The 24625-nt window shown below is 54.1% G+C and overlaps 6 protein-coding genes across 6 annotated transcripts; 3 read left to right on the forward strand and 3 right to left on the reverse strand.

Moving 5' to 3' along the window:
• Positions 1-148: 148 nt before the first annotated feature.
• Positions 149-2456, forward strand: ColSpa_05262 (protein sly1; the record flags this gene model as incomplete). Its single annotated transcript, XM_049271474.1, has 4 exons — positions 149-188; positions 250-469; positions 521-1753; positions 1808-2456. The coding sequence occupies 4 exons, from the start codon at positions 149-151 to the stop codon at positions 2454-2456; spliced, it is 2142 nt and encodes a 713-aa protein (XP_049127431.1).
• Positions 2457-3412: 956 nt separating this feature from the next.
• On the reverse strand, positions 3413-6229 carry ColSpa_05263 (chitin synthase I; the record flags this gene model as incomplete). Its single annotated transcript, XM_049271475.1, has 3 exons — positions 3413-4130; positions 4182-5973; positions 6046-6229. The coding sequence occupies 3 exons, from the start codon at positions 6227-6229 to the stop codon at positions 3413-3415; spliced, it is 2694 nt and encodes an 897-aa protein (XP_049127432.1).
• Positions 6230-11226: 4997 nt separating this feature from the next.
• On the reverse strand, positions 11227-11424 carry ColSpa_05264 (uncharacterized protein; the record flags this gene model as incomplete). The annotated part of the gene is made up of 1 exon (XM_049271476.1): positions 11227-11424. One exon carries the CDS (start codon positions 11422-11424, stop codon positions 11227-11229), a length of 198 nt encoding a protein of 65 aa, XP_049127433.1.
• A 3159-nt stretch (positions 11425-14583) lies between these two features.
• ColSpa_05265 (putative RNA-binding protein) lies at positions 14584-15136 on the reverse strand (the record flags this gene model as incomplete). Its single annotated transcript, XM_049271477.1, has 2 exons — positions 14584-14901; positions 14981-15136. The coding sequence occupies 2 exons, from the start codon at positions 15134-15136 to the stop codon at positions 14584-14586; spliced, it is 474 nt and encodes a 157-aa protein (XP_049127434.1).
• Positions 15137-16359: 1223 nt separating this feature from the next.
• On the forward strand, positions 16360-19626 carry ColSpa_05266 (uncharacterized protein; the record flags this gene model as incomplete). Its single annotated transcript, XM_049271478.1, has 1 exon — positions 16360-19626. One exon carries the CDS (start codon positions 16360-16362, stop codon positions 19624-19626), a length of 3267 nt encoding a protein of 1088 aa, XP_049127435.1.
• Positions 19627-20454: 828 nt separating this feature from the next.
• ColSpa_05267 (uncharacterized protein) lies at positions 20455-24591 on the forward strand (the record flags this gene model as incomplete). The annotated part of the gene is made up of 2 exons (XM_049271479.1): positions 20455-22746; positions 23029-24591. 2 exons carry the CDS (start codon positions 20455-20457, stop codon positions 24589-24591), a joined length of 3855 nt encoding a protein of 1284 aa, XP_049127436.1.
• Positions 24592-24625: the final 34 nt, after the last annotated feature.

Below are 24625 nucleotides of genomic sequence, written 5' to 3' on the forward strand. Positions count from 1 at the left end.
GAAGAACACTCGATTGAAGTTGCAGCATTTACATTCGATAGCTGTTGCAAGCCTTGGCGTTGATTTTATGCGACTCGTTGATACGCCGCCCCTGGCAATTCCAGCTTCTTTGAGCTAGCTAGAGCTGCGAAGCTCCCCCACCATCGCCATGGCAGCGAAAGGCCATTCGCTGCGCGATCGCCAGATCTGTACGTCGCATGGCCTTTGACCCCTATGCCCCTTATATATATGAAGCTAACGGACTTGAAGCTGCCCTGAAGAAGCTTCTTAGCCTGAACGACTCCTTCACCGAAGTCGACACCGATGACGCCCAAGCCAATGGTGGCGCACTTGGACCGACGGGCGCGATCATAACTTCAGATGGCGACCCTCTCTGGAAGGTCCTCGTCTTCGACGACCTCGGCCGGGATGTTATCAGCAGCGTTCTCCGGGTTAGCGATCTGCGGGCGTTGGGCATCACGATGCACATGTACGGCTACTTATCCCTCTCAAGCACGGTAGTCGACTAACACACGGGCAGGCATATTGGGTCCTCCAGACACGCAATCCCAGACGTCCCGGTCATCTACCTGCTCGAACCGACGGCGCAGAACCTCCAACACATCACCAGCGACCTCCAAAAGGGCCTTTATACCCCCGCTTACCTGAACTTCCTGTCCTCCATCCCACGACCGCTGCTGGAAGATTTCGCAGAGCAGACGATAGCCGCCGGGACGTCGGACAGCATTGCCAGGCTAATGGATCAATACCTGAACTTCATTGTTGCGGAGCCAGATCTGTTCAATCTGGGAATGCAACGAGACCACACATACTGGGCGCTGAACAGCGCAACGACCAATGACGAAGAGTTGGACAGAGTGGTTGACAGGATCGTCAGCGGCTTATTCAGTGTCGTTGTTACCATGGGCGTCATTCCCATTATCCGATGCCCCAAGGGCGCCGCCGCCGAGATGATCTCAGCGAAGCTCGACCGAAAGTTGCGCGACCACATTCTCAATTCGAAAGAAAACTTATTCTCCTCCAGCGCCCGTCCGGCTTCTTCTGCCGGAACGCCACAATCCCGCCCTGTGCTTATCATTCTCGACCGCAATGTCGACTTAATACCTATGCTATCCCATTCTTGGACCTACCAATCGTTGGTCCACGATGTTTTGAATATGAAATTGAACCGCATTACGATAGAGACGCCCATAGACGAGAACAACCCTGCCAAGGGGACTACCAAGAAGGCATACGACTTGACTGCCAGCGACTTCTTCTGGACCAAGAACGCGGCCGTGCCATTTCCTCAAGTAGCAGAGGACATTGATGCTGAGTTGACCAGATACAAGGAGGACGCGGCAGCGGTGACCAAGAAGACTGGAGTGACGGACCTCGAGGATCTGCAGAACGACACAAGCGCCAGCGCGCAACACCTGAAGGCAGCCATCACTCTGCTGCCGGAGCTGCGCGAGCGCAAGGCGGTGCTCGACATGCACATGAACATCTTGGCAGCGCTCCTGACGGGCATCAAGAACCGCCAACTAGACAACTTCTTCCAAATCGAGGAAGGTGTCATGAAGCAAACCAAGGCACAAATATTGGAGCTTATCAAGGACGGCACAAAGGGCGATGAACCCGTTGACAAGCTGAGACTATTCGTCATTTGGTACCTCAGCACCGAACAAGAAGTAAGCCGGACAGAATGGGAGGGGTTCGAGAAGGCCCTGACTGAGTGCGGCGCGGATACGACATCTCTCCCGTATATTCGACAGTAAGTACTCCAGGCGTGCATCAATACGGTCCTTTACTAACAAACGCCCCCCAGAGTCCGTGCTACCACCAAGATGACCCAGCTCACCACCATTTCCAACCCCAACACGAACCAGGCCGCCTCCTCCGATATCTTTGGCCGCTTCTCCTCCATCTCTAACCGCCTCACCGACCGCCTGAAGGAGACAGGCGTTCCCACTGGCCTGTCTTCCAACTTTGAATCCCTCATTGGCGGCATCAAGAACTTCCTCCCCGCCAACCGCGACTTGACTATCACCAAGATCGTCGAGTCCATCATGGACCCCTCCACCGCCGCGAGCTCCGCCATCGCCAAGACGGAGAATTACCTCTACTTCGACCCCCGCTCCGCCAACGCCCGCGGCACTATGCCCCCGCCGAGTGCCATCCGCGCTGGCGCCGGAGGCTCCTCGGCGCCAGGTGGCCTTCCAGGCCAGTCGCTTGGCGGCCAGACCGTGGGCACCGGTGCCAGCTTCGGCCAGCGCCGCCAGGGCTTCTCCGAGGCCGTCGTCTTCACCGTCGGCGGCGGCAGCATGGACGAGTACGGCAACCTGCAGGAGTGGGTCGAGCGGACGGGCGGCGACCGCGCGAGGAGGCGGGTCGTCTACGGCAGCACGGAGATGCTCAACGCCGACGAGTTCATCAAACAGGAGCTGGAGAGGCTCGGCAAGGAAGTGGCTTCGTAGCGCGGGTCAAGTGGTCGTTATGTGGTAGCTTTACAACTGGGCAGGCCAGTTTTACCAGTCGCGGGCTGAAAGAAAAGAGAGTAAATACGATTCCCAATCTAGTTCATGTACGCCGTTCCTCTCGGCTTGACCGCAATGATCACCTTGGTGCTTGTCAGAAGTCGTGGAGCGTTTGCGTAAGAGCACCTACCTTGTGCGGTTCCCTCTTGTAGGACTAATTCAGCCACGCCATTGCGGCATTGGTCCGTGACCAAATTGGAATGCAAGTGATGATGACCAAGGGGGGGTGACATCCATCCACCTCTCTTCTGGGCAAGGCACAGTGTGCAAGATCACGTTCAACAGCGGAACACTCCGTGCATGCAAATAACTTTGGCAATCTGAACAAGTCATGTCAAATTCGGGTCTCTGTTGGTTGTTGATCTCATTTCATCATTTTCTCAAGAGCTGCCCCGTCTACTGAAAATCCCTCCCCGAAACCAAGCTGCGAACCGACCCCAATCCCCATCCCGTCATGGGTGCCGACGACCCAACCTCCTCCATCACCCATCAAGGGTGGACTGAGGGACGCCGGGTCGAGAGGCATGCAGAAGAAAAGAAACTCCAGTGGATGTTCCATTGTGATATCAGAGAAACCAAAACGCAACAGAACGTCGTGGGGTGGGGAAGGGGGTCCGCGCAAGTTGGGAAAGGAAAAAAAGACTAAAGCACACATAATCCAGAAACGCGTAAAAGTAGGAAAAAAGCAAAGTCATTAGAGTTACATCCAACCACCCATGGTCGTACTCCAAATATGATGGAGTTGAAAACTCCCCAAAAGTCGTGTTCGCCGTCCACCGAGCCCTTTCCACCAAGAAAGGGGCGGGTATAATGCTCACAATAGAATCGTCATGAAACACGCAAAAAGCGAAGAACAAGCGTTCCCCGTCAACAAACTGACCATCTCCCCGAAGCGATTAAACACCTCTGAACATGCGGACGATCAGGAACCACATTGCGCCGATGAACTTGAAAGACGACAATCCAGCGACAGACCAGAGCACCACCGACATGTAGATATTGGCACGACCGTCGGTGTCGTCAGTGCTGTTAGCAGAGGGGCTTATCCTCTCCAGACCAGCGGCACTGAGGACGACGGCAGCGAGACCAAAGTTGGAGATCATCCAAGCCAACACGACGACAGAACGAACACCACGGTAGTAGTCCATCTGGGCCTCGGCCAACTGCGATTCTGTCGGGGCTTTGACCTCCTTCACGAACTTGGTGCCGAAGACCGCAAGTTCGCGTTCGTACTGTGCGTTGAGATCGGCCTCGTCTGGGAGATCCGTCTTTCCGGAACCGTCCTTGGTACTGACAGTAGGTAGCTTCTCGGCCTTGTCGTCACCCTTTGTACCCCAAGAAATGTCGTGCGTGTTGCAGAACGCGTAGACGTTGAGAATGTTGGTGTAAGTGGGCGTCAGAAGCATGTACTGCCCGAAGGAGGTAATCATGTGCCAAGGGTCAAACATCAGCAGCGAGGCAAGGAGCCAAATACCATAGGTCGACATGACGGAGATGATGAGGGTGTAGAAGACGGGATTTTTGAAGAGGTCGGTCACGTTGAAGCCATTGGCGTCATTGACATCAGCGATGATAGCCTTGACGGCAATAAACACGGCAGCAAACAACAGGTAGCTGGGAAAAGTCAGTTAAAGATCGGCAAACCAAGCCAAATAGTAGACTCACATCATTATAAAGGCCCAGAAGTAAACCATCGTGATGTAGTAAGGCCCCGAACCAGCTGGACGATTGCCCATGGAAAGGACGAAGCACGTTATCAGAGCTATGCCGTAGACCCAAGTGAAGACGACACCAAGGATCTCGCCGGTTCTACCGAGCAAGTTGTCCTCACCCAGACTTGTTGTCAGGATCTTGAAAACCAGGAAGAAGTTACCGATAGCGAACCAGGCGAAGATGAGGTTGATCGTGTTGAAGACGAACTCGATGAAGAACATAAGCTTCCGAAGCATCGAGTGATCGGACCGGAAGAACTCGTAGAAGTGGGCAATAGCGTAGATCCCAGCGAAGAAGGAACCGTTCAACCAACGACGACGTTGAAGGACCAATTCCGTGACTGTGTCCGGCACGTCAGTCTCGCCAGTAGCGGACTTGACGTACTGAAGGATCCAATGGCAGTTGCGCTTAGTGACAAGCTCGAAGCAGAGGATACGATCCTCGGCGAGATACATGTTCGATGTGAAGATACCAGCGCCAGCACCCTCGAGCTTCTCGCCGGCAAAGTACTTCTCCAGTGGACCTTGTCCGTTCTTGTCGTTCTGCAGGGCAACATAGCGGTAGGCGGAGAAGGCACCAGGCAACACGGAGATGAAGCCAAAGGCGGATTCCAGGGGCTTGTCAAGGATGTTGCTCATCTTGTACTCGAAGTTCTGCGTCGCAACCAGGGGGTTAAGAAGGTGCTTTCCACCCGTTCCCAACATGGCCTTGATCTCACCGCAAGCGCCGGCACACATGGGCTCAAGGTCGAATGCCTTCCAGAGGTGGTAAATTGAGTTGCCACCGGGCTTGGTACCAGCATCGATGAGGACACAGATGTTGGGGTCGAGGACACGGCCGAATGCCTGGAAGAACCATCTGTGGGAGTTGATCTTTTTCTGGTTCTTTTCCTTCAAGCAGAACAACATCTGGACGGGCTGCTGCTTAGGGACCAACGTGACAACGTCGTTCTTGATCGTCATTCCGACTTGGGACGTGTATTCGTAAATGTGGGCTGTGACATCTTTGCCGTTGACTTGCTGCTTTGCAATGCCCTCCTGGTACACACCCATACCGGCCAGCAGAGCCCTGGTTCTCGGGTTGATCTTGGCACGACCGTCACTGACGACACAGACGACAATCTTCTTCCATGCGTCCTTGCCCCATGTCTTGCTCTCTTTTCGGTTGCACATGTACTCGACGTTCTTGAGGACACCGATCATTGTTCGTGCGAACAGGATTTCGTCCTCGTTGTACATGGTGACAACGATGAAAAGCTCCGTGTGCCTGGGCTTGGAGAAGAGCCTCTGTCGCAGCGTAAAGTTGTCATCGTAGAAGTAGTTTGGGTCGCACGTGGCCGCAGAGTAGCGCATGTGGGTGAACTCATCGCGCTCGCCGTGGGGAATCTGGTTGAGGAGTCTGGGGGGCACGGGGCAGTCGAGAACCAAGTTTCCGCGGTACAGTAACACCTGCTTGACAGTCTTCCACCTCTTGATTCCGCCGGCCGGCTGCGGTGTCGGGTTGTCCTGGTATCCGTCGGTGGCCGTGCTGTCTTGGTGAGGCAGCATTGGCCTGTTGTCGTCGTACTCGTTGTAACCAGTGGGCTGGTCATAAGGCATCGACGGATCGCGGGGTGAAGGCTCGTAAGGCTGATTGTAGTAGGCGTCGTGATGCGCTTCCGGGTTAACCCCATATTCACCGTGGTTGACTGGCGTCTCGTATCCACTCAAGTTGCTGACAGAGTGCTGGTTGCGAGAGCGGTTAGCTGATGGCTCGTGTGAGAGGTCGCCGGACCGACTTACTGCTGCGTTCAATTGCAATTGGTCGCTGGGCGTACCATACCGAGCCGGTCCCATAGGAACATCGAGCTGCTGGTGAGGGCTTGGACGGCCGTAAGGGTCGTCAACGTGCTGGGGCACGGGCTGCTGGTAGGCGGCGTTGTTGAAGGGGTTGTCCTCCAACTGGTAGCCATGTTGAAGCGGCTGGCCTGGTGAAGGCGTGCGATGGTACCTGGGGTCCATGCGGTCGTTGTAATAATCGTCGTCTATGGGAGCAGGTTAGGTTCGCTGTCTAGTCAAGTCGCGGAGGGCCCTGGGAGGATGTGTATTAAGGAAGCAGGAAACAAGAAAGTGTAGAAGGGAAAGACAAGAAGCTTGCGCCACGAAGGGTGCGTATTCGTACTCCTGAACAGTGGACAAACAGGCTCTTTGACAAGAGGCAGGGCGATCAGGGCGGAATGACGAGATGATTCAACCAGACAGACATCAGAGAGTATTCTTCGGATAAATCAAGTCGGGGCTTTGTGCGGGAAGGAGAGGGGGGATGTGGGATGAATGACGCCAAGGGACCATATCATAAAGGGACCAAGGTAGGTACTTGCCTAAACGATTATACGACATGGTTGCGATGGTATGAGGGGGTCAAGCAAAAGAACCGGTGTCTGATGTTTGCGACCAGGAGAGTCCGTGGGTGGATATGGTTATGGACCAGGTAGAGCGATTCGCGTCCTTCGGGGAGAGCGGGATGTGTTTCTAGGTGTTGGCTATGCTGCGGATGCGCCGTGCTGTGCAGGCTGAGGGGAAGGTGGTGGCCAGTCAAAAGCGTCGAGGATGGGCGCCGTGTATCGCGGGACGAGAGGCACGAAGAAACGTCGAGATGGAAAGTGGATAGGATGGGAGAGAGTTGGGATTGTTCGGACCCAAGTCGCAAAGTTGCAGTCGCAGTCGCAGTCGCAGCCGTCGGATCGGTCTTGTCGGTGGTTCAACTTCAGCTGAGCCCCTATTATTTTCTCCCCCTTCCGCGAAGGTACCTTGTCAATACTTTGATGCGTGCCAGAGTATGGTTTTTTTTTGGGTGTGCTTGTGCTTCCCCTCCAATGCAGAGCAAGCTAGGTAATCAAGGAGGTTGCCAGTTGCGCAGCTGTACTGGGTACTGGCGGGATGCGCAGCAGTGTGTCGGCGGTATGGTATGTACGGTATGGGCGCGCGGGTCGGTGCTCAACTCAATGCGCCTGACGGGTTTCGGGGGTGACGGGAGAAGGGCCCAAGGGAGGGTCAAGCGTGGTTGATGGAGGAGAGGGAGAGGGTGAGAAGAAGGGATGTGTTCGGTCAAAGGTGGGAGAGGTCAGGAAGGACGTCGCTCAAAAAGCTGGGTAGGCGCGGTTTCAAGCTGATTGAGCCCGTAGCAGATTGCCTGCGGGCAGGATGCAGGATAACCAGGACGGGGGAGGATGGACAGGGGTGATGGTGGTTGTGGGAGCGACCGCAGTCGGTGGTTCGTTGCGCAGCAGCGGGCAGGAGCAGCTCCACGTCTTGCGATCTTCTTTCCCTCCTTCTCTCCTTCCCCCAGCCTGCTGTACATACATACCTAGGTACCTACGTAGGACATACACTACATAATGCCCACGGTAAGTGGATAGGGATGGACTGCACCACCGTGAGGTAAGCAGGAAAAGATCCGCAGGGTCAGGCCTTACTACCCGAGCTGGTATACCAGCCTTGGTGCGCCAAACATGCGCTACCAAAATGGAGATTGAGTTGTCGCGTTTCAGGCACTCGAGTGTGGCGCGGCATCTCTTCGCTTCTGGGTTCTTGGGGGTTACAGATCGGACGGGATTGGTCACTAAGAATTACCTAAAGAACACTTGGCACATGGTACGCACACCGGAAGGGGAGGACATGGTGTTGGCCTCAGGGCTTCCAGAAAAACATTTGCCTTTGGTTGGAAGGGGGAAAAACTCAGATAGCATCCATCAACATGTCAACAATGGCTTCTGCTCTTCGTCGGGGCAATTGAGGGGCGGGTGACGTCGCCGGGGGCCTCATGGGTGGGCGTGTCAGGGTCCCGTCCCCTCGAGACTGCGGATGCCAGGTGTGCAACGGCCAACAGCCAACAGCCACCGGGGCAGGGTATCCGCGTACTCAATGTGTGTGCGTGTGACGAGCTTAGCGGGGAGGTTTGGAGAGATGGGGTGGGGGGGAGCACACCAACATGATGGCGGGCCTGACTGTGAGGGATGAGGATGGACCACGGTTGGGTCCTTGGGCCAAGACGGCACAGGCAGCGAGACGTGCATGGCCACGCCGATTTTCATAGCAGATTTCAAATTTCCTTTTTTTCTTCTTCTTCTTCTTCCTTACTGTGTTTCCTCGATCACGGTGATATGGAAGAAATCTCTACGTCTATCCGTTCACGCTGCAATCTTGTCCATCTGTGAGCGAGCGGGCGTCTCCAACTGTCATGTCTATCCACCGGCTGCCGAGTCACTGTCCGTCCATCTGTCAATTTCAATGACATGTCGACGAGCTTCCCCGTATTGACGGCACCCGAGAGTACGACAAAGTCAATACGCGACATCATCGACTCTTACTCGGACCCTCAAACAAACTATTTATCCGGACAACATGATTCAAACATTCAACCACTACAATTCAACGCATCCACTGGAGCCCTCTTTTCTCCTCTCCCTCATGGCCCACGACGCGCAAGGTACCCGCGACGATCGCAAGAGAGATTCGAAGCAATCAGGAAGTGCCGCAACAGCCGTTCGTTGCCCATTCGATGTCGCGTTCCCGTGGTTGCATGCGCTGCTGGGATCCGTTGTTCGAACCGAGCTAGGTAGGAGGGGATTCGCTGGGTCGACTGGGGGGTTCAACCTCCGAGCCATTGACAGGGTAACCGGCGCTTTCCCTCTGGTGGCCAGGGTTTAGGACTCCATGATTGATCGAAAGGTCAGCAATCGTGGCTGAAGGAGGTGTGCAAAGGTACGTACCGTAGTACTGTGCAGTACATGCAGAGTACCGTACCGTATCTTGCATCTCGCGGAGGCTTTTGCCTTTACACTACGTGTGTGCCTCCAAAAATAAAAATCCAAAGAAATAAGGGCGATGGAGTAAGTACGTGCACTACCTTATTGGTTCGACGCCACACTTGCTCACAGGTGACGACGCCTTTGACCTGCATTCCCGCTCCGTCTCCACATGTCCAACTGCTCAGCCTCGCTCGCTCTCGACTCGCACCCAAGTTGTCTCTCCTCCGCGGACTTTCATCCAACCTTGCCTCGTCAGCCCTCTAGACCCCTATGCGTTGAAAACCACCCGCTAACTGAACAACCACCAACCCAGGCCAGGCTTGGGACGGCCGCCACACACACAACCGGGCTTGTTCCCCGCCATTGGGGCTGAATCGCCTCAATCGGGTTCCAGGACTCGTCTCCAAAACCTGCTGCGGCCGGCACAGTCGACGTTTGCCCGTGCCTTTTGCCTCTCCCCGCACATGTGTTGATCACTGATTGCTCCGCTCGGTCTTGCTACTATCTCGCGCCGTGGCGCACTCGCTTGAGTCTCCTGGCCTGGAAGGGACAGAGATCCCTCCGATCAACCGATCAACCCGTACACCTGCATCTTGAACGATATGGGCGATGGCCTCATATCATCTCCCGAGGCACCGGCTTTGCCGTGTGTGTGGTGTTTGATCGTCACATGATACTGCTCTTGCCAGGGTCCGCCGGTGCACAGAGAATGGCCAAGCTTCTTCCAACCTCAAGTGCCGGAATTAACCTGACTTCCCGTCAATGACGATAATCCGATGTTGCTTCCCAAACTCAAATTAATCCGAACTCTACAATAGAAAACCACTTTCGCACTCGCCCCCCGAATCCTAGCTCAGGCCCTCTGTCTTTCTCTTTCTCCCCCCCCCTTTCTTTGCGGACCTGTGGATGGACGTCCGTCTGTTCTTTAATCGTGAACCCGTACAGCACCGAGGCCCCCAGGCCTCAATTGCCTCTTTAGAGTTCATATCGGCCCGGCCGAGGTAATGTTGTGGCATACACGGGTGCCATACCGTGATGGCTGCGATAGTGCCAAGTGCGTGGTTCAAATCCTCTGCATAGCCGAATCGATTCGTCTCTTGTTATGAGGTGCTCAGCTTACAACGGAGCTGAGTCTTTAACACACGCCTTCATCAAGCCATGTAAGACTGGCGCTCATATTTCGGAACACTAAGTTCAGCTGAGTCAAGCCAGGCGAAGCTTTTCCAGCACCATGGTTATTTCCAACTTAATACTTCAAGATGTTTCGTTGGTATTACAGAGAACGTGCCCTGGATACCACATTAGTGATTGATCAATAAGTCCATTTGATTACGAGATGCGGCGTCAATAGTGAGAACAGAGAAAGCTTTATTGGAACCAAATAGCAAGTGATAACATCAAAAAGTCGTGCTCCAAGCCTATGATCCAAGGGGGACAACAGAGTTATAGATCCAGACAAGCTGAGCCATTTCGTCAGCTAAACACGGAATAAGCCCGATAGCATGGTAAGCCAAAACTGAAGCTGGGACGAACCACGAAGCAAATATCAGCTGGAGGTGAAGGGAATGTGCCAAAAGACTATTCATCCGGTTTGATCAGTGGCGGTCCGCGGAAGGTAAGGAACTTTAGTCTGTTGGAGATGGCTTCGAATCACCATGTTCGAGGCATGCAGCCACCACAAAGTAAGCGGCTTGGCTTCGAGTGACAAATACCGCCTTACGTGTTGGATTTCTCCCACAACAGCTTGTGTCGCAAGCAACGCGCACACCCACGGCACCGATGATGGACGCCTTGAATCCCAACTCACTAGTCAAGACCCGGGTCCCGATCATCTCAGACGCTCACGGCGTACCCTCATTACCAGCGAATGAGTCCCTCGGTCCAGTCGACGTGGCACACCCATTGCGGCGATCTCGCAGAAATAAGCAAACTGGCCGATTTTATGAGACTCTCAACCTAAGAGGCACCACTGGAGCTCATCATCGCCGCAAACCACGACTGAACCCTCGAAACACCAATGTTCACGAAAGAGATCGCAGAGATACCACCCGATCGATACGGGGACCGCCTAGAGGGAATACGGCGACTTTGGCGAAGCGCGATGTCTCCTTCGGCATCCGCCAAGAACGAGGACGACGACGTTGACGACGACACCGTCTCGTTGGAGAGGGTACCCCCACACCTTCATCACGCCCCAAAGACGCCTTACTAAACCTCTTCGCAAGTGCATACAGCTACACACCATAGGTGGACGACTGGGGCTTCCAGTACGACGCCCGCGGAGACCACCAATAGGACATCGGCGGCGGCTTGGACGTTGTCGTCACTCCACGACCCGTTGAATGGTGTCCTTGATCGCACAGCCACCGGGTCGCGGCTCGGCTGCCCGGACGTGCTCACGGCCATCGCGCGGGCCAAGCCGCGCTTGCACTGCTTCGGGCATGTACATCAGGGCTGGGGCGAGCGACCGGCTTCGCATTAAGGGGCTTTTGATGTTGATCGGTCAGTAGCTGTCGAGTCGCGGGTTAGGCTGACGCCGGGGGCAGTTTGATGACCCTGGAGTCGTTGCGGTAGAAGAGGTGGAAGCTGGAGGCCTATACGGCGAAGGGGGCAAGCACCCATTGAGGAAGGACGAGCAGGCGCTATTCGTCAACGCCGCTATCAACGGGAAGGACGATCAGCCACAGCACTTGCCGTGGGGGCACGTCGACATTGAGCTTCGTAAGGCCCGTGATGCTGCTTGATCGTGTGGCACGGGTGAGCCCACCCGCAGCCCTTGAGAAATAGGCCAAAGGACGGCATCTGAAAGCAGGTATCCGTGATCGCGGGATGCAAGGATCGTTTGCATCCGGAGGAAGAAGGGTGACATTTTGGCGAAATGAGAAAGACGGGAAAGGGCTTTGGTTCTCAGTCCACCGCAATTAAACGCAGAATGAAACGGCGCAAAGCGGCACAAACCGGGGGGTTTTTGGACCCCAAAATGATATATTGGTGCTCGTGCTAACAACGGGATCATCAAACATGACACTCAGCCTAAGATTAATGAAAATTTTGGAGGGAAAATTATGAACGGCGTGACCTAGTCAAGGGAAGAGGTCAATTTCCCTTCTCTATTGCAAGGCGCAAACTATCTTTAAAGGTGTCTGTTCCTTCGGTAATGAAATCTTCCGGCTAGTGCTACAGTATCGACCATGATTCATCTCCGGATCTCAGTTGCGACAGCGAACAAAAAAGACCAAACGCACGACGTGGGTCCTTTAATTTGCGCTGAGCGGATGCAGGTCTTGTGCCCCTCCTACTTTATATGCTCACGGACTCATCGACATCGGTTGCCGCCTGCATGATCTGCGGCCGGGGTCTTGGTGCTGCTTGTCCCACATTTGCCCCGTCTGCTCCGTAATGGGTCCGAGTCGGTACGGAATTCCTCGGACCGTGGTTGGCGATTTTGAACACACCACAAATAACGAGGTAGGATGATGGTCGTTGTTCGTTCGTCCGTGAATGGGCTTGGTCGTGGTGTCTGGTCGCTTGGAGTGATGCGAGGCAATGCTCATGTTAAACAACCAAGCGGCCCGCCCGTCTCTACAAGTTTCTCCGTCAACCGCTGATGCGCGATCGAAAGTCTAACAGCCTGCAATACATGATGTCACACTGTTTTGCCCTTCTCTGTATTTCTGGTGTGCCCGAACGATCGAAAAGTGAACAAGCGACTCGGCGGAGGCATTTGCAACCCGGCTGGCCCCGGGTACAGTGAACCGATTTCCTCGAAGGCGTTTCTGTATGTGCTTGATTCTATCTCAAAAGAGTCTCGCAAAGAGCTCTGGCCACCAGCCTGGGGTTGAGGAGGTTTGCGGTTATCCTAGGAAAAAGGCTTGTGGGGAGTTACAACCAACCATTCAACCACCTTTGAAGAGTATCCGGTTCTGGGGGTTGCTGGTCGAGATAAGCACATATGATGACACAGCGTATACATGAACTGAGCCCCGAGACCTTCGAATCCGTAGATGAGAAGAAACAGAATTTGAACTATTGCGGCGTTTAACGGCCTGCCACTTGCTATTTGGCCAATGAACCCGTAGCCCAAGTCGACAGGTTTCCGTGCCACACGTTGATTCAGATGGCAAGTCCAACGCGGCTTCCAATAATTGTTGATTCAAGAATCGTCTCTGATATCACCGACTGTTGACAACATATTTACGTCTTTTGGAACTATGATTCTGTGATATTGAATGCATTCGGCTCAGCAAATATGATTCTGAGACGCACCTTGCAGGTTGACTTATGACGGCCCATGTACCAAACCCAGCCAGCGCCTGACGGACTGGATACCAAACTTTTCCGCATCTACGCGCTTTACGTTTTTTTAAACTTACTGAGTATGGCGGAAACTAAATGGCGGCGATGTGGTTCTCGAACGGTTGATGATCGAACGGATTCTCTACGCTACCCCGTTCCATCTATTCCATAGATAGTGATCACTTACGTCCTCAATGTCTACACGAATCAAACTCCAACATTAAGATAGTAGGTTTCGTGGGATACCGTAACTTTCTCGTTGTCTGCTGTAATGAGTAATTCTTTGACCGAAGATGACATGCCTCCTCGTTAACAATGGAATAGCTTTGTCCGGTCTTTCCATAGTAACTAGGTACGTTTGAGCCTTTCGTCAGTTGTAGGAGATGGCGTATTGAATGAATGTCATTACGTTTGCTTTTTTGACCATTTTATACTGAATCAGAAACCACGTGTGCCTCTTAGAATATCATTCCCCTGGGAAACTCGGCCTGCTACTGATACTTTTATCCAGGGAGTCATCATCCACATTACAGTGTGGCTAGAAACTTGCCGCTCGGAGGCCGGGATGTAGAGAAACAACTATGCAGGTAGGAGCCCCATCAGACCTTCGTGTCCATACTGTCTCCTCCGAAGTACCTGGACACAACGGGGCAAGGTAAACTACCAGGATCGCCGCTTCTGAATTATCCTTATGAAACCGGAAAGACCAATCGGGAACATACAATGACTTCGGACAACGACCCAGTGGAAGGATAATAATTGGTGACATGATTTTGACTCAAGCCGTAGGAGAAAAAGTTTGACACCGTCCTGAGGGAATAAGATTCACTCAAGAATTGTAATGGGCGTGACTATCATCGGTCTGTACAACGCGCTACAAGCAGCCCTGGAGTCCAGCAGCTCAAGCAAGAGTCGGTGAGCCTACAAGGGACTTAAGGGCGGACATGCTGGTTCATGCGAAGAGAATCTTGCCCACACTTTAGGCAATCACAAGAAACACACGAAATTGAATAGAAAGTTCGGTCTGAATATAAGCCAGCTAGCTATCGCGCTCTGCCGTGAGTGCAGAGTTGGTATCCCATCGTCTCTTCCATCATACACCCATCCTGTTGATCATGACCAGGAGAAAGCAGCAAATATGTACAAACCACGTACAAATTTCTAGTCTCAAAAAACGCCCGAGGTGTCCCCAACTCGAACCAGATTCTGAGTCCGAACCCATACTCGCTCTCGAGGCGGAGCCATTCTTCTCTTCATCGTGTCCGAGGTCTACTCCGACTCCTCGTCACTGGTGGCCTCAATGTTGGACCTCTTGGCCTTTGACTTCTCCTTGGAAGACTTCTTCTGCAACTCGACTGCAGTAGGCGCGCCGCCGTCCTCTTTAACATCCTCGACATCGTGGCCCATGGCGCGGAGCTTCTCACTGATGGCAGGGATGGCCTTGACCAGAGCCTCGTACTGGGCTACGTTGAGGGAGATTCCCTTCTTGCCGGGTAGCATGTCGCCATCCTTTTCATAGAACTCGCGGATGTTGATGAAGGTGTTGTTCTTGAATTGGGAGACACCGACGCGGCGCTTGTTGGAGAGCTATTTGAGAGTCGCAATCAGCACCCATTGGTGGAGAGTCGAGACCAGACAGAATACGACGGAGGAAAGAATTGCTTACATCCCAGAAGGGATTGCCCTCCTTATCGACGCCACTTGAGCTGCCTTCAGTCTTGGAGGTCTTGGTCTTCTTCGTGGGCTTGTTGATGACCTCGTCCTCGGAGTCGCTACGCGAGTCGCGCGGGGCACCGCGCTTAGTACCCTTTGTGAACGGCATGTTAGTTACGGTGGCAGTTGCGAGCTGCGCTTGCTTCAACGGCCTGGTTTGCGGATCAATTTGTGGCCTGGTTGCCGAGTCGCAGAACTCTACGCGACTTTTGAGGGCGGGATGTCAAGGTACAATCAACAAACCGATCAGTCGCATGTGGAGTGAGTTGTCAATGGCTTGGCAAGCGCGTTGCGGTCAGTTGAGTAAAGTGGTCCGTCGCGACTTTCATGAGATGACGTAATCTGACGAACGCCAAACCATGTGATGAGAGTCACGTGATACTGCTCTGGTCATCCTGCTGTAACCTGGTCGCTGATGGCAGGAGACATTGCACGCCTGGACTTAGGGGGAAGGGGGCCTCTCCTATGACGGGTCCAGAGTAGGTACTGAAGGGACGTTAATCTCCAACACTGACTGTCCTTGGTGCGTCCCTCCATGCAAGGGACATCGCTCTTTTGTCTCACCTCGAGCGGTCACTTCGCCGCCCCCTGACCCAGAATCGCCCTTCCCTACATAGTAATTGCTTGAGATCTGTTTCACCCCGTATTTCGTCCAGCTTCGCCGTCAAATTCATCCCGTTTCTTCCAAAGAGTATCCTATTATTTTCTATATAGCTTCTCTAGTCTGTCGATGCTCAACAACCGAGATCATAAAGAAGTGGACTCAGGAGTGGAAAAGACACTGCCCAGAAACACGGTGAATCTTGGTTTACGCGATTGTATATGCAGGGGTTTTGGCACTAAAATTAGGAGACTGGAGCTTTTTGGCGAGCATTTCAATTTGGAGCACGAGCTAAATTCCCATTCGCGGCGGGCCAACCTGTCACAAAAACTCCACCAAGAGACGTCAACAAGAATTCACTGCCGTGCTTTCCCCAATCCCCATCTGCGCTTGGGCCCCCCGGAACGACATCTGAGTCTACAGAGTACATCAGTCGATGCAGGCCTCTTTCCTCTACTAAAACCTTCCGAAACACTACCGCTGTAGCGTGTGGCTGACAAGAACCATCTCCCGGAAGACACGGCCAACCTGTCTTCTGACTTTATTCAGACCTTGCGCCTGCAGCTGACGAATACGGCTGGCTCCTTTGTGCTACTTGAAGCTTACAGCTCGAGCAAACTCGATTTTTACTCCTGGTCGGCTCGATCAATGCACGCTTTGTCTTCACCTCCAGCATCAGGGATGTGAGAGGGTGCGGCCCCCGAAGCAATAGACCGACGAACTAAGCAAACATGGACTCGACACCGGCTGAGGTGCATCCACCCGGAGCACCGCTCGTCGCCGATGAGAAGCTCCCGGCGACCAAGACCCCAACGACAACATCCGTTCCCCCTTCGACCGAAGAGAAACTCGCGACTGCTTCTATCCCTTCAATAACGTCGGCACCCATGCCGGATGCGCCAAAACCTACAGAAGAAGAAGATCTGTTGACCAAAGTCCTCAGATTCTTGTCGACCGCGACTCCCGAAACCCTCGGCGCCGTCGCAGTTGGCCTAGCAGCATCGACCTACTTCGTCCTCGGCAAGGTCGGACTCGTGCTAATTGGCGCTTTCGGCGGCGTTGTCGCCTTCATCACCTACGAGGCGCGTCATCCAGAAGTCTCTCGGGCAGTCCGGGGCGAGAAGGGCATCGACGTTCTTCAACGCCTGGCGCTAGTCAAGATCGCCGAACCGCCCAAGAACGACGCGGAGGAGGAGGAGCGCCTCATACATGGTTTCGATGACTTTCAGCCCGAGACGCGCGAGGCGTTGACTGGCCTGGTGGACGCCGTCATCCGCGACTATGTCAAATGGTGGTACTCTCCCATTCTTCCCAACGACAGCTCATTCCCTCTCTCCTGCAGGAGGCTTCTCAACTCGTTCCTCCTCTCCGTCTCGAACCATCTCTATCGCAAACGACCCGCCGATTCCTTCATCGATTTCATGACCAATGCGTCGTCCATGTTCATTGTCTTCCTTTCTGAGCTATCCTCAGCATTTACCGAGCAACACAACGATCCCAACTCATCGGCTGTTGAGATCATCGCAAAGTATCTGGAAGAGAACCCCAATTCGAATCTGGCCAACCTTTTGAACCACCCACAGCAGGCAGCCAAGTTCCGCAATGTGGCAGACGACCTTCTCGGCTTCTTGGATCGGTCGGCATACAACTGCGACCCAGCGCGCGTGTTTTTGAGAGAGATCTTGGCAGGGGTCGTTCTCGAGATGAGCTTGCAGTCGTGCTCCAAACCGGAGTGGATCAACGGATGGATCGTATACCTGCTGGAAGCTGGAGAGCCCGATTTTAGTCAAGCTATCGACGTTGGCATGCAGACAGGACCTGACGCAGCCAACACTAGTAATGCCAGTAGTGCGAACAACAACGCCTTCGCTGATATCGATGGAAACCTCGGCAACATTGCCCTGACCAAGGGCAACCGCAACTCACTGGACATGGAGCGGGATCGCCGGAAGGGATCAGTAGTGACGCACAAGAAGCAGCTAAGCAAGGCTGACGAAGAGATGGAGGAGGCTATGGAGGAGATGAAGCGCATGAACGCCCTGATTGCTGAGGAAGAGGCTAAGAGAGCCAAGCCACGACAGAGTGTTGACTCGATATCAAAGCCGACAGTACAGACCACTGAGGACAAGATGGTCTCTTCGCCCGGGGAATTGTCACCGAGATCATTGTCTTCGGCAGAGAAACCATTGACGAACGGGTCGCATGGCTCCAATGAATCCAACGGCTCCAACAAGGGTGAAAGCTTGCACTCACCTATCACACCGAGATCTACTGCAGATTCTTCCAGCCAGAAGTCGTCGCCGAAACACGCCTACAATGGAAGTGCATCCCAGTTCCTGAACTTCGATCAAATCGTGCCACCTGCCAAAGAGGAGCAGGAAGCATCGGAAGAGAGCACCCGCAAACCTCCTTTGACCCTTCACAATGCCACTATTACCCTCTATGAGGACGGCAATGACAGCAGCAAGATCCGAAGCAAGCCAACTTGGGACTACATGGTTCAGATTGAGCCATCGTCTTCACACTATCCCGGTTGGATGATTGTCAGGCAGTATTCAGACTTTGAGACTCTGCACGAAATCCTCAGGCGTATTGCAACAATCTCGGGGGCGACCGCCTTCACGGAGCAGCATTCCACACTTCCTAATTGGAAGTCGCACACAAGGGCGTCACTGCGTGGCGAGTTGGAACGATACGTGAAGGACGCATGTTGGTACAAGCCACTCGCAGAAAGCGAGGGTATGAAACGCTTTCTCGAGAAGGACTCAGGCCATGGCCACAGTAATTCCAAGTCTGGCCTGGCATGGGACACTGTCGGCAAGAACATGTTGGACGTCTTGACCATGGGTCCAAAGGGTGCTATGGAGGGCGGCAAGGCGGTGTTTGGCGGAGTGACTGGCGTGTTCAACAACATCGGCCTGGGCCCTAGGAAGAACACGGCGGCTTCTCTGTCAGAGATCCAAACATCAAACCGATGGTCGACAGGAACACCACCCCGGATGGATAGCACCACTAGCCTCAACGCTGCAGTCACGTCGCCAACCGGAGTGGGTCCCCGAAAGGGGAGGGACAGTCTCGACAGCCAAAGATCCTCAATCGTCTCGACCCAGCCAGGGAAGATCGCTCCGATGGACCGACGGCGTAGCTACGATCCGCGTGGGGATACTGAGGCGGACAGTCTCAAGCCTCGTTCTGATCGCTGGGAAAAGACCTCACCAAGTGCTAATGGCAGCCGCGAACATAGTAGAGCTTCGAGTCTAGCGCCTTTGCAGTCACCTGCCCTGAGGTCACCTTCTTCCACGAGCCTCGATGTTATGAACCTCCAGTACCTCCCTCCGCCTCCGGACGAGATGCCTGAAGACTATCAATCGCCCACGCATGGGGACATGCAGTCTAGGATGAACGACCTTATTGCGCCACGCAACTCAACGGGGGCTGTTTCGCCCGGTCTACCGCAGAGTCAGGCCAATAAGAAGGAGCCAAAACCCGCACGACAATACGCTCCATTGTCGGAGCAAGAGGCAAACGTGGCTGTTGAGCTGGTCTTCGCCATTATTAATGAGATGTACACGCTCTCGTCCGCTTGGAATATCAGGCGCACGCTGTTGGCCGCCGCAAAGTCTTTCCTTTTGCGACCCGGCAACCCGTCCCTGCTTTCGATTCAGAAGATGATGCAGGAGTCTGTCATTGACGCCAACACAAAGGACGAGGGTCTCGCGTACCACCTACGCAAGTTACGAGAAAACACGATGCCGACTGATGAGGAGCGTGCGGCATGGCCCGCCGAGATGACCGATGAAGAGAAGGAGAAGCTGCGCATCAAGGCGCGCAACTTGCTTATCAAACGAGGTGTCCCGGCCGCTTTGTCTGGCGTCATGGGTCAGGCGGCAACGACTGACGCCCTTGGGCGTATTTTTGACAGTCTTCAGATCGAGGAGGTAGCGCGGGGCTTCATGTTTGGCATGCTGCTTCAAGCTGTCAGGGTTGTTACCCACTAATTTACCCTCCCATGTTCCCCTGCCGTCGACGCAACACATTCTGTACCAAAAAAAATGAAGACGCAAAGCATATAGGCGAGACGAAAGCGCAAAGCAGACGCTGCTTTGTTTGTAAGACTAGATGACTTGAAAGAAAGACATGGGAAACGAACGATGCTGGACACACCGACAGGCAAGAGGACGAGAACAAGATTATATAAACATACTTAATAATTGACGAATACATACGAGCCAGAGTTATGAGTCAAAGTTTTCAAATGTAAGGATGAACATGATCTTTGAGCATTTTATTCGATCAGCCACCCGCAGCGTGTTATGGGTTATCGGCAGCCATCAAATTTGAGCTGGCGTTCCGAACCCCTCCTTACTTCCTGAAAACCCAGAGCTAGAATGAATCCTGAGTCGCTATTGAGATGCTTTGCCTGCTTGGGCGAGGCGGATGACCAAAGTTGAAGGAGAGAGAGCTCGAAGGCGCTGTGGAGCTCCACGATGGATGGTGAAGCTCACGAACACCCCCGCAAGGCAATTGCGTAGGGCGGGGTAATCCACGCTAATGGTGGGGTGCGGAGCTCAAGCTCCTTATCTTATCGGCAATGGCCTCCGATCACGACGTCGACCATTTGTCATCGATTGTTCTGATGAACTACTCTGCATCAGTCGTGTCCTTGAACCTTCATCTCTGAGTTTCCAACTCAATTGTGATTGTCATCTATGAAGATACCTTGACCTGACCTGAAAATTCCCAGAGAGAGCAACCTTAGACACGCCAGACTCTCGAGCATCTACACCTGCGAATCACCTCACTATCTGTCGAGGCCTACCTTCACAATGACCTCAGACTCTCGAGACCGCGGTATCCGCATTGCTATTGATCGCGGTGGAACCTTCACAGACTGTGTTGGCGAGCTTAACGGCAAAGAGATCATCATCAAGCTCCTCTCCGAAGATCCGGCCAACTACGAAGATGCGCCCCTCGAGGGCATCCGGCGCATCATGTCGCACTTCCTCGGCCGGGAGATACCCCGCGGCGAGGCCCTCGATACGAAGCAGATCGATTCCATCCGTATGGGAACCACCGTAGCGACTAATGCGCTGTTGGAGCGCAAGGGCGAGAAGATCGCCATGGTCGTCACCAAGGGGTTCAAGGACTGCTTGGCCATTGGCAACCAAAGCAGACCCAAGATCTTTGATCTAGCAATCCGGAAACCGGATGTTTTGTACGAGAAGGTGGTCGAGGTTGATGAGCGTGTGACTTTGGAGGACTACGCTGAGGACCCCGAGCGACACTTGACGCAGGCTTTTGCCAAGGCAGGGACGCCAGAGGCTGCGAAAGAGGAACTTGTTCAGGGCACATCTGGGGAAGCCGTGAGAATTCTTCAGCGTCCCGAGGCAGAAAACATCCGGAGTCAACTGCAAGAGGTATACGACTCGGGCATCCGTAGCATAGCTGTATGCCTGATGCACGGCTACACCTTCCCCGACCACGAGGCCCTCGTTGGAAAGATTGCTAAGGAGATTGGCTTCAAGCATATTTCCCTCAGTCATGAGCTTATGCCAATGATCAAGCTGGTCTCACGAGCGACTTCAGTCTGCGCGGATGCATATCTCACGCCCGCCATCAAGAAGTACATTTCGGGCTTCCAAGCTGGGTTCGAGGGCGGTCTGGGCACGAAGAGCGTCAAGCAGGAGGAAGGTGCCAAGGGCGCGCGCTGCGAGTTCATGCAGAGTGATGGCGGTCTTGTTGATGTGGAGAACTTTACCGGCCTCAAAGCCATCCTTTCCGGACCAGCGGGTGGTGTTGTGGGATATGCAATCACGTCGTACGATGAGGAGACCAAGGTCCCGGTGATTGGATTTGACATGGGCGGCACGAGTACTGATGTCTCTCGGTTTGGCGAGGGTCGGTATGAACATGTGTTCGAGACCACCACTGCTGGTGTGACTATCCAGTCCCCGCAGCTGGACATCAACACGGTAGCTGCGGGTGGTGGCTCGATGCTGTTCTGGAGGAACGGCCTCTTCGTCGTGGGGCCAGAGTCTGCCGGAGCCCATCCGGGTCCGGCATGTTACCGAAAAGGGGGGCCTGCGACTGTGACGGATGCCAACCTATACCTCGGTCGTCTGCTACCCGAGTTTTTCCCCAAGATTTTCGGCGAGAATGAGGACCAAGGACTTGACCCCGAGGCCAGCGAGAAGGTTCTGCAAGAGCTCGCTGACCAGGTCAATAAGGAGACTGGAAAGAACATGAGCGTTGATGAGGTAGCGTATGGCTTCTTGACTGTGGCCAATGAGACCATGACGAGACCCATCCGATCAATCACCGAGGCCAAGGGGCATGACTCCTCAAAGCATCGTCTGGCCACATTTGGCGGCGCCGGTGGTCAGCATGCCGTTGCTATTGCCGAAGCACTCGGAATCCAGCAGATTCTCATCCATAGATACTCTTCTGTCCTTTCGGCATATGGTATGGCGTTGGCTGATGTCGTTGACGAACGTCAAGAGCCCGATTCCAAGATCTGGAAGTATCCGGGTAAGGCGGTGGACGATTTGAAGAGCAAAATGGAGAAGCTGGAGGAGAAGTCCCGCAAAGCTCTACGCGATCAAGGCTTTGAGGATAAGGAAATCGTCTTTGAGGACTACCTCAACATGAGATACCGTGGTACCGAGTCGGCCTTAATGATCATCAAGCCCGACCAGAACGCGCAGAAGGAAGTCAAGGACTGGGACTTTGGAACCGCTTTCATCCAACAGCATCGTTACGAGTTCGGGTTTACGCTTGATGACAGAGATATCATCGTTGACGATGTGCGCGTCAGAGGCATTGGCAAGAGTTACAGACATGCGGAGAAGACGGTTGATCAGCAGCTGAAGGAACTGAAGCGCAAGGATGTGGAGCAGAGCAAGGCGCACAGCCGACAGAAGGTTTATTTCGAAGAGGGTCGGCTTGACACCCCTGTGTATAAGCTCGAAGACTTGAGCACTGGTGAGACCCTCAAGGGGCCAGCCATGCTGGCTGATGGAACACAGACAATTGTGGTCACGCCCAAGGCTACTGCTTTGGTTCTTGATACCCACGTAGTCATCGATATCCAGAAGGAGGTATCAAAGGAGGATGAGCATGTGCCCCAAACCCAGGCAAGAATTACAATGCTAACGACTTGTAACAGTACGCAAAAGAGCCAAGGGGAACGAGAGGTTGACCCCATCATGCTGAGTATATTTGGCCATCGCTTCATGGCGATTGCAGAACAGATGGGAAGGGCATTGCAGAAGACAAGTGTCAGCACTAACGTCAAGGAGCGTCTTGACTTTTCTTGCGCCATCTTCGACGCGACGGGAGGTCTCGTGGCCAATGCCCCTCATCTGCCTGTCCATCTGGGCTCAATGTCCACCTGCGTCAAGCGTCAAGCCGAGATATGGAAGGGCGAATTGAACAAGGGCGATGTTATCATCTCCAACCATCCGTCATATGGAGGCACCCATTTGCCAGACATCACCCTCGTAATGCCGGCCTTCAACGAGAAGGGCGACAAGATTCTCTTCTACGCGGCCTCGAGAGCCCACCACGCAGATATCGGCGGAATCACGGCTGGCAGTATGCCACCTCACTCAAAGGAGCTATTCCAGGAAGGTGCCGCAATCAAGAGCGAGAAGCTTGTGAGCGAAGGCCGCTTCGACGAGAAGAGGGTGACAGAACTGCTATACAACGAGCCCGCACAGTACCCTGGCTGCAGCGGTACGCGCTGCCTAGCTGATAACATCAACGACCTGAGGGCTCAGGTCTCAGCTAATCAGAAGGGCATTGCGCTAATCGAGGGACTCATTGAGGAGTACGGCGAGGAGACGGTGCAGTTCTACATGGTCCACATCCAGAACAACGCAGAGTTGTGCGTCCGCAACCTCCTGAAGGAAGTCAGCAAGCGCTTCGAGGGCAGAGACCTCCAGGCAGTAGATTTCATGGACGATGGCAGCCCCATCCGGCTGAAGGTGACGATCGACTCTGGTAAGGGTGAGGCTATTTTCGACTTTGAGGGCACCGGCCCTGAAGTCTATGGCAACGTCAACGCTCCCGAGGCCGTGACATACAGCGCTATCATCTACTGCCTCCGTTGTCTCATCTCAGAGGATATCCCCTTGAACCAGGGATGTCTGAAGCCCATCAACGTCAAAATCCCGCCAAAGTCGCTGCTTTCCCCCTCGGACGGTGCCGCTGTGGTGGGCGGCAACGTGCTGACGAGTCAGCGTGTGACGGACGTCATCTTCAAGGCCTTCCAGGCGTGCGCGGCGAGCCAAGGCGACTGCAATAACCTTACCTTTGGCTTTGGCGGGAACCTTACAGGCCAAAAGGAAGTCAAAGGTTTCGGGTACTATGAGACGATCGCGGGCGGAAGCGGCGCAGGGCCGAGCTGGGAGGGGACTAGTGGTGTGCATACCCATATGACCAACACACGCATCACGGACTCGGAGGTGTTTGAGCGGCGTTACCCGGTGATTCTGCGGGAATTTTCGCTGAGAGATGGGTCTGGCGGAGATGGGCAGCATCGCGGAGGCGACGGCGTCGTAAGGGACATCGAGTTCCGGATCCCGGTACAAGCGTCGATCCTCAGCGAGAGGCGCGTGTACCGGCCGTACGGGCTCGCTGGTGGTGAGGATGGTGAGTGTGGGTTGAACGTTTGGGTGAGGAAGGTAGAGAAGGGGAGCTGGGAGAAGTCTCTGAAGAGGCTCAAGGGTGGGGAAGGTAGCGAAAGGGATGCTGAGGTGGAGTATGAGGAGAGGAGATTCAATCTGGGTGCGAAGAACAGTGCGCCGATGAAGCCTGGCGAGAGGATCATTATCAACACGCCTGGTGGCGGTGGCTGGGGTAAGGTTGGGACGGAGAAGGCCTTTAGTCGCAAGAGGGACCCAACGGAGGGCTGGAGGAAGGGGAGCCATGCGAGCAGAGAGGATACCGCGCTCCAGGTTTAGTGAGATGAAGCAGGAAGGTCCTAGTTCAGTAATG

Source organism: Colletotrichum spaethianum (genome assembly GCF_022836535.1).
Source record: "Colletotrichum spaethianum MAFF 239500 DNA, contig11, whole genome shotgun sequence".
Classification (NCBI taxonomy): Eukaryota; Fungi; Ascomycota; class Sordariomycetes; order Glomerellales; family Glomerellaceae; genus Colletotrichum; species Colletotrichum spaethianum.